General features: G+C 45.3%; 1 protein-coding gene across 1 annotated transcript in view; it reads left to right on the top strand.

Moving 5' to 3' along the window:
• Window positions 1-16,448, top strand: part of slc9a5 (solute carrier family 9 member A5) — a 162,164-nt gene that overhangs the window by 107,676 nt on the left and 38,040 nt on the right. Inside the window, 1 exon segment of the mRNA XM_030048495.1 lies at window positions 512-601. Coding sequence (XP_029904355.1) covers window positions 512-601 — 90 coding nt within the window.

Raw genomic sequence — 16,448 nt, 5'->3', positions numbered from 1 at the left:
CTCCTTATTTGATAATCTATCCATGAAAAAAATCAGCAAATCTCTTAATACACCAATATTGTTCATGTGAATCAGCCATTTTGAGTTGGTCGTGCTGATCTTTTAAAAAAAGAACACTTGTGTTGCAGTGCTATCTGTTCATAGAACATGTAAGTCTCTTCCCACGACGCTCATGAAAATTGTGTCGTATTTCATAATCTAACCATGAAAAAAATGATTTTCTTAAGCGAATCTCTGTTACACTAACACTGTTCATATGAATCAGCCATTTCGTGTTGGTCTTTGTTGGTTTTTTGATTATAAAACACAACCAGCAACCCAGTACCAGCACTACAACAGATGGAGCTGGTGCTAATGATATGCAAAGCACCACCCCCTCAGTTGAGAGGAATGACTGTCAGATTTGTGACATATCAAGTCTGTCTGGGGTATGTTTGAATCTCAGATTTTAGGGGCATGCACAGACATCTCCACCATCAGTAGAGGAATGTGGATTGTGTTTCTCTACCAGGGTCTGACAATCAAACCTCTGGTGAAGTGGCTCAAAGTTCCTCGTTCCACCAGCAGGAAGCCCACCATCAACGAGGAGATCCATGAGAGGGTGAGCAATCTCCTTCTTCTCTTCCTCCTTTACTTATTCTTTCTCTTCTTCCTGCTGGCCTGCAGCTGTACCACATCCTGTCTGAATGTTTTAAACCTGCCAGTTACAGGGGTTGGCTTGTCACTGGAAGGTTGTTAGAGCTACCTGTAATGTTTTTTTTGTTTTTTTTTCTACCCCTACTTTCCTAGTACAATCTTAAAGTCTTTCAAGTTTTTGAGGGAGTAGAGAGAGGGAGGGATGCAAGAACACATATCATTCAGTGTTGCTACCCAGTTTTTACTAGCTGGTTGCTTGATGTGAACCAGCGACCTTCCAGGTACATACCAGCTTCTTTGACCTTTAGCCTAACACCAAAAATAAGCAAATATTAGGAAGGTTTATCCTACAAATTTTTAGAAATAGGCATTTCAGGCAAAAAGGCAAAGTGGCAAATGCTCTCATCTGCTCATGTGGAAGTGAGCTAGTGGTACTGAGATAGGGATAGTTTGCATTTTTGGACATTGTATGGAAGTTGTATGAAATCCTCCCCAGCAGGGCAGTGCATGAGAAGGGATTTTTTTTTACTTAAGGTATTCCCTGGCCAAAGTTCTGGCCTTCTGAAGTATTCCAATAGGTACTTCCAGCTAGTTTTCTGGGGTCACAAAAATAAAAGGTTTTGCTCCTCAAAAAAATGTGCACTCAAAATAGTAATAAATTTCCATCACAAAAGCAACTCCAGGAAAAAAAAGTCAGACACAATCACTTGGCCCCATTTTTGCTCCATCAGTATCAGTGCGCGCTCCTGCTGGGTGATGGCCACACCTGCTCTATCAGCTGTTTCAAAACAAACGCACTTTGGATGGCGACCGCCATGACATGCTAGTAAAAGCAAGGGATTTTTTTAAAGAGAGGATGATAGTTGCATAAACTGTTCCATTTTTTGGTTTGTTTTTTCAGTTTTTTGAGTATTTAAAAATTGTAAAATCATAGCCCATCCCTACTAGTTTGTGCTATCAGTGTAGCACAGCACCAAGACTGATGCCAAGATTTGCTGGTGTTGCTGGTCTTGTCCAGACTCCAACTACAGCCTATAAAACCATTGTAATCTGGGAACACCAAGTGTTTGGTGTGCCCTTGAGAAAGCAGTCAAACTGTTGATTCTTCTGCTTATCACTGGTATTCCAAGGGGAGAGTTATTATTATTATTACTTTGTTAACAGGGACAATGCACATTAATAGACATTTCTGTAAATGCACCACAATCAGCCAAAAGGCTTTTCATCTGTAGTCCATGGCCAGATGTTACACAGGCTCCCTACAAGTAAGCTGCTATGCTGACTGTTAAAATTAAGGTTAATTTAGAGTAATTAAGTAAATTTAAAGCGGTTATTAATTTTGAAAAAAATGACTGAGTGCTGGATTGTGGCTGGATGCTCCAAATGTTAATTAACCCCCTGATACTGTTGTGCTCTTCCCTTAGACTAATCTGGAAAATAATCCACTTCCTTAATCCACTTAAATTGTTACATAAACAAACTTTGAGTTTGATGATGCTTGGCAGAATTTATATACAGCCCAAAATGGTGTAAAAATGTTAACTGTTATCAATGGAAGAACTATTTTCTTGTGTGGTATAAGCTCTCTGCGCTGCTCGCAGTTACAGTGGTTCCTGGCAGGTATCTATAAGATAGATAGATAGATAGATCCTTTATTGTCATTGTAATAAAATACAACAAAATTCCATTGGCACAAGGTAAAACAAGCTCAGATAAAAGGACAGACTAATAGAAAAGACTACACATATGCACATGACCACACACACTGCACTAGTTCATACACACTTATACAAGATACAGTACCTACATATGATGTAAGTAATTTAAGAGCCTATTCGCATCCATGTATAAAATTAATGTCAATATAAAAATAAATCTGTATAATAAATAAATAATGTATATCTATATATTGCATAGTTATTGCACTACAGTTTGGTGTAAGTTGTTATCGGCCATGTGACTGCAGTGCAGCATTCAGTGTGGTGGTGGCCTTTGGATAAAAACTGTTCAGCAGTCTAGTGGCCCTGGTTTTGACAGTCCAATAGCACCTACCAGAGGGCAGGAGCTCCAACAGATGATGAGCAGGGTGAGATGTGTCCTTCAGAATGTTTTTTGCCTTCCGGAGGCAACAGGAAGTGAAAATGTCTTCCAGGTCAGGGAGCTGTGCATTTGTTATTTTTTGTGCTGTCTTGATGACTCTCTGCAAGGCCCTTTTATCAGCTGCAGAGCTGCTGTTATACCACACAAGGATGCTGTAGGTCAGGACACTTTCCACAGAGCAGTGATAGAAGGATAGCAGCAGGTGTTGTGTTAGATTAATCCTCCTCAGAGTTCTCAGGAAGTAGAGTCGTTGTTGTGCTTTCCTTACCAGTTGGTGTTGTGTGACCATGTGATGTCCTCAGAAATGAGTGTGCTCCACACTCTCCCCATTTAAGTCCATCGGCCGGTGATCAGACTTTAAGCGGACTCTTAAGTGGTCTCGTCTCCATCACTGATCAGGCCCACCATGGTGGTGTCATCAGAAAATTTTACAATAACGTTGGTGTTATAGGTGGGTGTGTAGTCCAGTGTGTACAGAGAGTATAGAAAAGGGCTCAGTACACACCCCTGTGGAGCTCCTGTGCTGAGGTGCAGGGTGAAGGAGTGGTGGGGGCCCATCCTTACAGACTGTGGTCAATTGGTTAGAAAGTCCCATATCCAAAGGCAGATGTTGTGGTGGAGGCCTAGATTGGACATCTTGTGAAACAGTATGCTTGGAAGTATTGTATTAAAAGCAGAACTGTAATCCACAAATATGCTTTGGGTTTTTCTAGATGGAGTAGGTTAGTGTAGAGGGCGGTGGAAATTGCATTGTCTGTTGATCTGTTGGGTTTGTATGCATATTGGTGGGGGTCCAGAGTGTTAGGGAGGGCAGCCTTGATGTGTTTCAACACCAGTTTCTCAAAGCACTTAATAAGCATGGATTCTAAGCCTACTGGTCTGTAGTCATTAGGGCCTGTTATTGCTGTCTGTTTGGGTAATGGCACTATAGTGGATGATTTCAAGCAGGTGGGAACAGAGCATTGTGACAGAGATGTACTGAAAATGTCTGAAGATTTCAGCCAACTTACTGCCACAGTCTCTGAGGACGCTGCCAGGGACGCCGTTGGGGCCAGCTGCCTTCCGTATGTTGATGTGGTTGAGTGTGTGTCTCACCTCAGCTTGTTACAGAACGAGTGCCTGGTTGTTAATAGCTGGGACTGGGGCTGCAGCCCTAGGCCCCCTCTCATGGCAGCCAAAGAAGTTGTTGAGCTCCTCTGCCAGTTCTGTTATTGGTGGGTGAGGTAGTTCTATTGTTTTGGTTTGTGATGTGTCATATTCCCTGCCATGCACATCGAGAGTCGGAGTTGTCAAAGTGGCCCTCGATCCTCCTCCTATAGGCCATCTTGGCATCTCTGATGCCCCTCTTCAGTTATATCCTGGCAATACTGAACTGTTGTGCATCGCCAACCTGAAGGCCATGTTGCGGGAGCAGGAGTCAGATGTTACTTGACATCCATGGCTTGTTGTTGGGAAACACACGGATTTTCCTAATCATGGTGACAGTGTCCACACAGCTTCTTATATGGAATAGTACAGTGGAGGTGTAGATGTTAATGTCATTGTCCTTAAAAATGGACCAGTTGGTGCAATCGAAACAGTTCTGAGGCTGTTCAGATGCTCCCTCAGGCCACACTTGAATCACTCTGGTAGCTGGCTTGGCTGAGTTGACAAGTGGTCTGTAAGCTGTAAGTGCAATTGTTAAAATAGTGTTCAATTATGTTTGGACTCCTCTTTGCGGGGACGGTGGCGTACGTTTTGTGACAGGTGCGCTTTTGCGCAGACGTATGCCTAACGTCAGATATAACAATAACAATAATAATAAAAGTATACTGTTAATTTACCATACATAGGTGCTGTCACACTGTGTCCGCTTTGGGTGGAGATAAAAGGCAGGTGGATCAGGAGGCAGCAGGGAGAGATAGGCTATTTCTCCAGGGGGCCACTGGACACAGTGGGTTACCCGGCTGCTCATATATGAATCCCCGCAGGCTTTCTATGTTTTTTTCGGCTGCATATTTGTGATTTTTTTGTGCATTCGTTAACAGAGTGACATATTTTAGGCCATTTTCGTTGTGGCGAATGGTGAAGAAGTCGGCCTTTAATTTGCGGTTGCCCTCGTTCACCCTGCGTCCCATATGAAGCTGCACGTCAAACCACACTTTACAGACAAGCCCCCAAGGTGTGTTTGAACTTGGTGGCTGAAAGGGCTTAATCTTCTGGCAGTCTGCCTCGGTTATGGCTTGGTGGTGGGAAGATTTGTCACATCCTTCTCAGCGGAGTTTCTTTACCACACCAGCAAAATCATTGTTGCTGGTGGTGAATTCAGCATCCGTTAACAGGCACCAAGCACCTCCTCCAACCACTCATCCAGGCTCAGGCCACCCAGCAAATCAAAATTCACTACAAAGTCTGACATTTTGTTTACAAAAGTCTTGAAACAAATGTAACCTAACGAGGAGGTTGAGCGCAGAGTAGTTGGTTGCTATGTCCGCTATGTCCGTTTACAGTGGCGCAGGGATATTTTGTGCTGTGGTCTATCTGTGGGTTACACTGATTTTACAACGGCATGGAACACGGCTCAGCCAATCACATTTAAGGATGGGAAGCACCCGTTTTATAGTTAATTAATTAATATGGGCTACTACAGTAGCCAATGACTGTGTAAAGAATGAATGAATTATTCTGCTGCGGCATCTCAGTTTGACGACATCAGCAATATCAGCCTAGCCTATATGAAATACTATTGTAATTTTGAGTGTAATGCTGAGTTAAATAGGGTTCATTGGGTCATGTTAGCAAGATGAAGCCTTTATTATTATAAGCGTCAGTCTGCTGCTGCTTGGTAACGCTTTTTTTTTGTTTTTAGCTTCCCCATCCCCGATGCCCTAGCGCTGCCTATGTCCTCTGGTATTGTCAGATTTAGCCACATCTCTGTGAAAACCATGGCGCAGCAGTTTTGTATATTCCTCTGCATGGACAGGGTCAGTTCCAGCTACTCTATCTTGCTTGGAAGTGATTGTACGTTGGCGACAAAGAGGCTTGGTAGCGGAGGTGCATGTGGGTCCCATGCCAGCCTACCTTGCATCCCAGCTCTGCAGCTGCGTTTCTGCCTCCTGTCTCTGCGCCACCTTCGCCTCCTCTCTGTGGGGATTGTAATCTATGCAGACCCCGGTGGCCTCACGATCTCTTAGGGCAGTGGTTCTCAAACTTTTTTTCTCATTCCCCACTTTGGACGGGGGGGCATTGTCAAGCCCCACCTACTCGTATTGCCTCAACAGAATGGTGAACCAGGCCTTTTTTTTTTTTTTTTTTTTTTTTTTAACTCAAAATGCATTGAAATAACAAATGTAAAGTAGGCCTAAATAACTCTAGTTTAAAATTAGAGAAAATAAAAGTGCTTGTTAATCTTTGCCCCAAAATGCAAGTTGTGTCATCACTTTTCAGTTGAATGTAACATGGGAACATAAGAGTCCAAGTGACCATAAGAATACAAGAGTCTCACACATCACTGCATTAGTGGCTGCAGTGGGCCTGTCTTGCACGGCACAGTTTTTCAAAACGGGGTTGCAGGTTTGAAACTGCCACTCTCAAATCATGCTCAATATGGAGCTGGGATCTGTACTTTGTTTTCAGTGCTGCAACAGCTGAGAAGCCAGTTTCGCAGAGATAAGAAGTTGCAAAGGGGAGAATGTCCACAGCTCTCTGGCCAATGGCAGCATACTCCCTTTCCACCCCAAGCCAGAATTCATCCAGTGTCTGAGTTGTAAACCTCAGCCTCAAAGTGGTGTCAGAGGTCATCTCAATGAATTGGTCCTCTTCAACAGAACTGAAGTCAGCAGGTACTGCAGATAGATTACAACATGCTCATTTTACTGAACAGAAAGGACAGTGAATAGAATTAAACAAAAATATTTTTCTAAACATAATTTATAAAGCTAAATCATAAAACCAACCTGCTGCACTGAAAGGGTCCATGATCCAGTCATACTGACCACTGCTAGATGGAAAGTATTTTCCAAACATTTCAAGCAGGGATGTTATGTGCTCCCGAATCATTCTGTCAGCCAGGTGAGGTATGTATTTGTCTTTTCCTTGGAGCTGAAGATTTAATTCATTGAGCTTTCCGAATATGTCACTCAGATAGGCCAGCTTCAACAAAAAATCTTCATTGGTGAACTTGGCCGGTGCGTCATTCATGCGCTCCTCCTCCAAGAACGCCCGGATCTCTCCCCGAAGCTCAAACACACGCGACAGCACTTTGCCGCGGGAAAGCCACCGTGCCTCACTGTGGATAAGCACCGCTGTATGATCAGCGCCCATCTCCCCGCAAAGCGCGGAGAAGAGGCGTGCCTTCAAAGGCCGGGTTTTAATGAAGTTTACAACGCTCACAACATCTGTCAGAACTTCATTCAGACTGGGACTGAGCTGCCTTGACGCAAGTGCTTCCCTGTGAATGATACAGTGCGTCCACTGCGCCTCTGGAGCGACTCGCTTAATTAATGCCTGCAGGCCCTTCCTTTTCCCTGCCATGATCTGTGCGCCATCCGAGCAAAACCCCACACAGTTTTCCCATTTTAGACCATGATGTGAAAGGTACTCATCCAGCATCCCAAATAGCTCCTCAGCAGTGGCTCTGCCTTTCACATATTTACAGAACAGCATGTCCTCACTTATTGACATGGCATCTGCGTAACGGACATAACAAATGAAAAGACAATCTCTGCTGATGTCAGTTGCCTCGTCTACTTGCAATGCAAAGCGTCTCTCTTTAATTTTTTCAATTATTTTTATCTTGTGCCACCCGCTACCACTACCCGCTACCCGCAAATTGCAGATTTAGGAACTTCCACTATCCCTAAACGGTATCTTGCGCCCACGCTACCCGCTATCCCTTATGCCGACTCCGTCATTTGCGCCTGGAGGTGTGTCTGTGGGCGTGTTTCATGCGCTATCCCTAAAATTGCTATCTTGCGCACACACTTTAGGGAAAGCGGATAGCGGGTGGTCAGGACCACCCGCTATCCGCTATCCCTAAAGTTTGGGCTGTTACAAGAGTGCGCCCAGGCGGCTTTAATGCATGCCCCGACAGAGCCTCGCCACGCACACGGTCGGACTGATACCGGGACGCCGCCGGAATGGACTGAGGATATTACTCATATAGACTGTTTAGAGGAAAGACTGTTTTAATTGGACACTTGCGCCAGCACGTTTTATTGTTTTATCATAAGCCAGCAGCTGTGCTATATTTTTATTTTTAATATTTTATTTGCCCAATCTACCTTGTCAATAAATTAGTTTACACATAGTTCCACCTGAATATAAAGCCAACTTGCTTTAGCCTTAGTAGAACCCCTGAGAAAATCTACCTCCCTCTCTCCATCGCGGGTTTAGGATTTAGGATTTAGGATAGCGCAGCCTGCCCTTAAAGGCAATGGCATCTGGCACACTGATTGGTTTAACTGGCGTAACGCCCAAAACACGCCTATGCATAATATAGCGGGTAGCGCAAGTGTTTTGCGGATAGCGAGAGGTGCACAAGATAGCAACTTTTACGGGGGAACGCCTCTTCCTAAATCCTAAATCCGCAAATAACGGGTTTAGGGAGTCTGGCGCAAGACAGGGCCCCATGTCTATTGCCGCGGGGAGAATAAGTTGCTCGGCTATCGTGTGTTTTTTGCACAGGGCAATTTTGTATGCAACTTTGAACGAAGCCATTTGTGCTTTACTGGTGAGGGAGGCAACTTTTACCATGCGATTTTCCTGCTGATGGTATTCTGCAAGTTTTCTCTGGAAGAAATCAAGTGGCTTATTGGCATGAGTGGGGTGTGTGGTTTCTAGGTGTCTTCATAATTTGTTGGGTCTCATGCTGTCTGCTGCAAGCGGTTTAAGACAGAGAACACACAGGGGTCTCTCCTCTGCCCCAACTGTCGCTACCGTGAACCCAAGACCAAGATACACTATATTACCAAAAGTATTCGCTCACCCATTCAAATGATCAGAATCAGGTGTCCTAATCACTTGGCCTGGCCACAGGTGTATAAAATCAAGCACTCAGGCATGCAGACTGTGAAACAAGACATTTGTGAAAGAATGGGCCGCTCTCAGGAGCTCAGTGAATTCCAGCGTGGAACTGTCATAGGATGCCACCTGTGCAACAAATCCAGTCGTGAAATTTCCTCGCTCCTAAATATTCCACAGTCAACTGTCAGCTCTATTATAACAAAATGGAAGCGTTTGGGAACAACAGCAACTCAGCCACGAAGTGGTAGGCCACGTAAAGTGACGGAGAGGGGTCAGCGGATGCTGAAGCGCATAGTGCAAAGAGGTCGCCGACTTTCTGCACAGTCAATTGCTACAGAGCTACAAACTTCATGTGACCTTCAGATTAGCCCAAGTACAGTACGCAGAGAGCTTCATGGAATGGGTTTCCATGGCCGAGCAGCTGCAGCCAAGCCACACATCACCAAGTGCAATGCAAAGCGTCGGATGCAATGGTGTAAAGCACGCCGCCACTGGCCTCTAGAGCAGTGGAGACGCGTTCTCTGGAGTGATGAATCACGCTTTTCCATCTGGCAATCTGATGGACGAGTCTGGGTGGTTGCCAGGAGAACGGTACATTTCAGACTGCATTGTGCCGACTGTGAAATTTGGTGGAGGAGGAATTATGGTGTGGGGTTGTTTTTCAGGAGCTGGGCTTGGCCCCTTAGTTCCAGTGAAAGGAACTTTGAATGCTTCAGGATACCAAAACATTTTGGACAATTCCATGCTCCCAACCTTGTGGGAACAGTTTGGAGAGGGCCCCTTCCTCTTCCAACATGACTGTGCACCAGTGCACAAAGCAAGGTCCATAAAGACATGGATGACAGAGTCTGGTGTGGATGAACTTGACTGGCCTGCACAGAGTCCTGACCTGAACCCGATAGAACACCTTTGGGATGAATTAGAGCGGAGACTGAGAGCCAGGCCTTCTCGACCAACATCAGTGTGTGACCTCACCAATGCGCTTTTGGAAGAATGGTCAAAAATTCCTATAAACACTCTCCTCAACCTTGTGGACAGTCTTCCCAGAAGAGTTGAAGCTGTAATAGCTGCAAAAGGTGGACCGACATCATATTGAACTCTATGGGTTAGGAATGGGATGGCACTTCAGTTCATAGTATGAGTAAAGGCAGGTGAGCGAATACTTTTGGTAATATAGTGTATGAGTCGTCATACTTTCTTTTCGGTGGTTGACTTTTTGGTTGAATGGCTGTCTTCTCTGGTGTGGCTGGATCACCAACCTTTGTCGCTCTTGTCACAAATCTGTCCATTTTATAATGCTAGTAGAGCCCTCTGACGCTAGCTAAAATCACTGCACTATCCCATATTGCCGCGTTGCTCCAAGGAAGTTTTTTTTTTCATTGTTCCGCCGCAATTAAAATGCCGACGTCAATCATAATTTTCACACTGTCATTCCAGGTCACATTCTCATCTCGTTCCCCATTCTAATGCTGCTTAAACTAACCAAAGATGGATACAATTATTAACTTGTTTGAGTGTGGTTGTTTTGTGTGAGTGGGAGTTTGATTTCATCTTTAGCGAGTGAGACTAAAATGTATCTGTGGCCATTTAAATAAATAAATAAATAAATAAATAAATAAATGAAGAACTCCCGTTGGTCGCGAGAAACACTGTCTTAGGGGAAGTTGTGATAGTCAAAAACCTGACTGATTTGAGTCGAACTGATACTTATCAGTTCATGATGACTGTATTTTAAGCTTACAGAAGCACACATAGTACTCAGTAGTAGGCAAGATAACAGAAAACTAGTTAAAGTGAACTGTCTCAAGTATTGCTGGGATGCTGCGTGTACATGCACCACCATCTTGGTTACCTGATTTGTTGCTAGGTATATGAAATGCATTATTTTTGTCCTCAAACATAAGCACATGTGTTCAAAGAAGAAAACAAATGATATCAAACTCAAGCAATCTTTGGTTTCTGTGGTGGCTACTGCTTCTCTGGCACAGAGTAGGGGTGCAACGGATCAAAAAACTCACGGATCGGATCGGATCACAGTTTTGAGTCACAGACCGGATCATTTTTTGGATCAGCAAAAAAAAAAAAAAAAAAAAAGAAGACAAATTTGACTTTGTCCTCCATTTATTTTGTAAAACTTTTTTGCCCATTAAATAAAAACATTCAACTAAAAATGTCCATCCAATGTTTACTTAAAATTTAAAATTATATAAAAACAACTTAAAGTGCAATTTAAGGCATGATACCTTCTTCTTTCACGTGGCACAGTGCCTACACACCGTAATGGTTTTGTCCACCATCCTTTTTCCATCATCATTTTATGTTACAGGGAAGCCAAAATGCTCCCATACATGCAACTTAAATGATGCAGGAGGTTTTTCAAGTTCCTCTGCTCCTCCACTAGCCATGATTACCGCAGTGCTTGACCCAGGGACGGTTTTTTCCATGGGCAACGAGGGCAACCGCCCAGGGCACAATCTACTTGGAGCACACAAGCGCCCTCCAAAAAAAAAAAAAAAAAAAAGTGCGTCCTCAAAAACAAACAAACAAAAAAAAATCACCAGTTTTCTAGACTACCATATTGACCTGCATAAAAGACGACCCTGATTTTAAGACGACCCCTCTTTTTCAAGACCCTTTTTTGGAAAAATAGGCTACTTTTTATATGGACAAAATCTTGTTTGAATAAAAAAGCCACCGGTCGGCATCAGGCGGGCTGGCCACGGCACCGGCCGGCATCAGGTGGGTTGGCCGGCTGGCATCATGCGGGCTTCACGTGAATGCGCACAACTTTTTTTTTTTTTTTTTCATCAACCAATCCACGGACCACACGCGTGCCGAACCGTGGAGTGGGATCCGTACGGATCACGGATCTACGATGATCCGTTGCACCACTAGCACAGAGTGATAGAGGAAGTGCAGAAGTTACCGGATCTTTCTGGATGTAGATAACAGGGAAAACAGAGTTTTAAACAGTAAGTTGAGCAAAATTGTTCTCTGTATGCACTCGGTAGTCATATGTGCATTTTAGTTTTGCAAAGTGACACTTGTAAAATGATACTGAACCTTATTTAAGTGGACTGAGTGACTTATTTTTAGGAAGGTTAGCTGGGGGCCAAATGCTAACAGTTAGCATTTGGAGCATCCAGCCAGTATCAGTGGGGGATGATGACTGCGCATGACAGCAAGATGGTCGCGCCTATGCCGGCAGCAGGCCGTCTGTGCTGGTTCCTCGTTGTGTTTGCTCTGTTTTTTGTTTGTTCATCGCTTTGTGAGAACGGTGCTAGTTCGGTGATTGTGTATGATTTTCATACCTTGTTTAACATCCGTGCATCGGTGCTGAGATCGCTGTCTCACCGATCTGAACAGTGGAGCTCCCACCGTCGCCTGCACCGCACAATCCCTGGGGTCATCTGGAGGCCCTCCTGCACCTGCACCCGGCCGAGAAAGTCCAGGAGAAGGACTAGACGGGCAGGAGCCGCGGTAAAGCTCCGACAACAAACCAGAGGCCGCTCCCTGTCCGCGCTCCATGCCATCTCCAAGGCGAATGGCCCTTGCTGGAGGCTGGCATGCCTACGACCCATCCTCCCAGCGTCAACGGCGCACCTACCGGCGTTCGCTCCGGTGTCCGATCGGCGAGCGCACACGAGAGTGGCTTCAGTGCCTGCGTGTGCGGGAGATCCTCATGCTTCGCCCCCGAGTGTGGAGTTGCTACCTGGAGACGAGCGACTGAGGAGGGAGACCCGTTCCAGGTGTCTGCGGCCCCTACCCCGAGCCTCAAACTTCGGCAGAGCTGGCTCGGACCGCATCGCTTTTGGGCTGATTAACGCCAGATCGATTAGAAACAAATCATTTGTTTTAAATGATCTGTTTGTCTCAAGTCACCTGGATTTTCTGCAGATCACAGAGACCTGGCAAAAGACAGACGAGTTCTCCTCGCTTAATGAACTCTGCCCGGCGGACTGCTCCTTCTCATGTGCCCCGAGACCCACCGGCTCAGGCGGGGGCCTAGCCTCTATCGACCGAAAGTGTATCCACACACGGACGGTGGGCTGCAAAGCCTACTCCTCGTTTGAAGTCCTCATAAACAAGGTTGGCCGCACAAACCCCTTTTTCTGTGTCCTTGTTTACCGCCCTCCAGGCAAGAACGGGTCCTTCCTGGCTGAGTTTGGTGATTTTCTGGCATCTATTCTCAGCTTCGAGAGAATCCTGATGCTTGGGGATTTCAACATCCATGTAAATAAGTGCGCGGATACATTTGCTGTGGACTTCCTCAATCTCACGGACTCCTTCCATCTCATCCAGCATGTGTCCAGTCTGACTCACGAGAGAGGTAACACATTGGACCTTGTTTTCACCATCGGTCTAACTGTTAGCGACGTCCATGTTGTGGACTTGATGCTGTCAGACCACAAAGGTGTAATGTTTCGCTTATCTTTTGACAATGACTTTGTTCTGGAGAAACGTGTGAAAAGCTCCCGCATTATAAACAATCTAACAGTGGAGAACTTTAGAGCTAGTTTCAACTGCAATGTTTTGATGTTGCTGGATGATGACGTTGACTGTTTGGTTCGTGTTTTCAACGCCCACTGCGCAGCCATTCTGGATGACGTAGCTCCTCTCGTCACTCGCTCTGCCCGCCCCACAAACTCGTCTCCCTGGTTGAATGAGGAGATGTGTGCGCTCAGACGAAAACGCCGCAGAGCAGAGAGAGACTGGAAGGCGTCCAATCTGGAAGTCCATAGACTATACTATAAAGACCTCACGTCTGAATTCAACAAGCTGGTTGAAACGGCCAGGGCTGCTTATTTCTCTAACCTCATCTCCTCTAACAGGAACAACCCCAGAGTGTTATTTAACACCATTAACACAATTGTTGCTCCTCCTCTTCCACCTGTACCTGTGTTCTCAAATGATGATTGTAACACCTTTCGCTTGTATTTTGTCAACAAGGTTGCAGTTGTAAGAGCTAACATCACTCCATCCCCCTCCCCCCCGGTCCCCAGTCCAGTTGTTTTACCTTCATTGAGCAGCTTTTCACCTGTCTCTCTAGAAGAGCTTTTAGAGGTAGTTAGCTCCATGAAGACCTCCTCAAGCCCCCTGGACATTCTCCCCACCACCGTGCAGGAAACAAGTCATTATGTCTGTTGCCCCCTGCCTGGTCACTATCGTTAATAGTTCCCTGGTCACAGGTGTGGTGCCTTCTTATTTTAAGGAGGCGGCAGTCCAACCCCTCCTTAAAAAGCCCAACCTGGACCCCTCCTCTCCTCTTAACTACAGGCCCATCTCAAAACTACCATTCATTTCCAAGGTGCTAGAGAGAGTTGTAGCTAACCAACTCAACTCGTATTTGTCCACATATAACATTGGTGACAAATTTCAGTCTGGTTTCCGGAAAAATCACTCCACTGAGTCTGCACTCCTTAGAGTTTCCAATGACATTCTGATGGCCTCGGATTCCGGCAAATGCTCTGTTTTAGTCTTGCTAGACTTAAGCGCAGCTTTTGACATGGTCGACCATGGCATCCTATTGGACAGACTGAGGAACTAGGTTGGTGTGTCAGGTTGTGCCCTAGAGTGGTTTGCCTCCTACCTCAGTGAGCGTTATTTCTCTGTGACCGCCGGCCCTTTCAAGTCTGACACCGCCCCTTTACACTGCGGTGTACCCCAGGGTTTGGTGCTGGCCCCTTTACTCTTTGCCTTGTACATGCTGCCGTTAGGTCAGCTCATCAGGAGTTTTCCTGGTGTAGCATATCATTGTTATGCGGACGACATCCAGCTGCATTTCTCTTTTAAACCTGTGAATATGCAAAGTCTCAGCATTCTGCTGGAGTGCTTGGCCGCCATCGAGGGCTGGATGGCGAACAACCTCCTTCAGTTAAATGCGGCCAAGACCGAGGTGCTAGTCATTGCCCCTGATAGTGTCACAGCCAGGGTATTAGAACACCTGGGCCCCCTCAAAAACAACGCCCGTCCTAGTATCAGGAACCTTGGTGTACACTTTGATCAATTAATGCTCCAGGATAATCATGTGAAGTCTCTGAGTCGAAATTGTTTCTTTCATTTAAGAAACATTGCCAAACTGCGTCTTGTCATCTCGCACTCAGAGCTGGAGATGGCCATACATGCTTTTATCTCCTCCAGGCTTGATTATTGTAACGCACTTTTCACTTGTTTAAACCAAGCATCCATAAACCCTCTCCAACTGGTCCAAAATGCAGCTGCCAGATTACTCACCAGGTCTAAGAAATCATGTCATATTACACCAATACTTGCCGCCCTACACTGGTTACCGGTTCACTTCAGAATCCAATACAAGGTACTACTGTTTACTTTTAAAGCTATCCACGGCTCTGCTCCCAGCTACATCTGTGATCTCATCCACCATCACACCCCCAGTCGCTCTCTGCGGTCAGCTGACCAGGGGCTCATGGTAGTGCCCTGCACCAAATTAAAAACTAAAGGTGATCGGGCCTTTGCAGCAGTGGCACCACGCCTCTGGAACTCGCTTCCTCAGGCTCTGAGAGCTATCCACCCAGACGGTGGATAGCTTTAGAAAGCAGCTTAAAACACATATTTTCCGGCTAGCCTTCTTAACATAGGCCTGAGGGTACGCCTTCTCCGGGTTCTTTTATTTTCATTTGTACAGTGTATGGTCTGCTCGTTCTTGCTGGTGAGATAATGCACTTGCATTTTATGTTGCACTGCCTCTTATGCATAGCTATGGCATTATCGTTGATGATGTTTTTGTTGTTGATGATGTCTATGTTAATAATGATGTGACGGTCACCTGACTGTTTTTGTTTTATCTGTTTTTACTGTAAAGCACTCTGTGTATTCGTACTGCGAAGGGTGCTATATAAATAAAATTTTACTTACTTACTTATCTAGCACTCAGTAACAATGAGAGAAAGATAGCTCCACTACTGTCCTGCATTACATCTAGGCTGGAAATAGTATCACATTTTCCCAAATCAATCAACCTGCCCAGGGACTGCAGATGAAAACTCGCCTTTATGGCTAAATCTGCCGCATTTACATGATGGACCCAGTTGCTCATGTTAATTAATGTGCATTGTCCTTTCTTAAATGAACATAAACATAATTTGGTGAGCACGACATGGTAAAAAATATAATTTTGCCTCTGCTTACTCAATAACTGCAGAATTCCAAACCTCCTCTGGCATTAATATCAGCACAAAAATTGTGTGCCAGGAGCTTCCTGACATGGGTTTCCATGGCCGAGCAGCCGCATGCAAGCCTTACATCACCAAGCACAATGCCAAGCATCGGATGGAGTTGTGTAAAGCATGCTGCCACTGGACTCTAGAGCAGTGGAAACATGTTTTGTGGAATGACAAATCACGCTTCTCTATCTGGCAGTCTGATGGATGAGTCTCGGTTGGGCAAATACTGGGAGAACTGCCTGACTGCTTTGTGCCAATTGTAATGTTGGTAGAGGAGAGATAATGCTATGGGCTTGTTTTTCTGAGGTTGGGCTAGGCCCCTCAGCTGCAGTGAAGAGCGGCTGCTTCAGCTCACCAAGACATTCGGACAATTGTGCGCTTGCAACTTTGTAGGAAGAGTTTGGGGAAGGCCCTTTTCTGTTCCAGCATGACTTTGGTTGATTTCAGTTGACTTCGCTTGTTAGCAACATGCTAACGCTTTACAGTGCACCCGTCCGAAGGCAACCGCATGTCTCATGAACAACA

Source organism: Myripristis murdjan, chromosome 3, assembly GCF_902150065.1.
Source record: "Myripristis murdjan chromosome 3, fMyrMur1.1, whole genome shotgun sequence".
Lineage (NCBI taxonomy): Eukaryota > Metazoa > Chordata > Actinopteri > Holocentriformes > Holocentridae > Myripristis > Myripristis murdjan.
The sequence above is the reverse complement of the archived record's forward strand: the minus strand, read 5'-3'. Positions and strand labels throughout refer to the sequence as shown.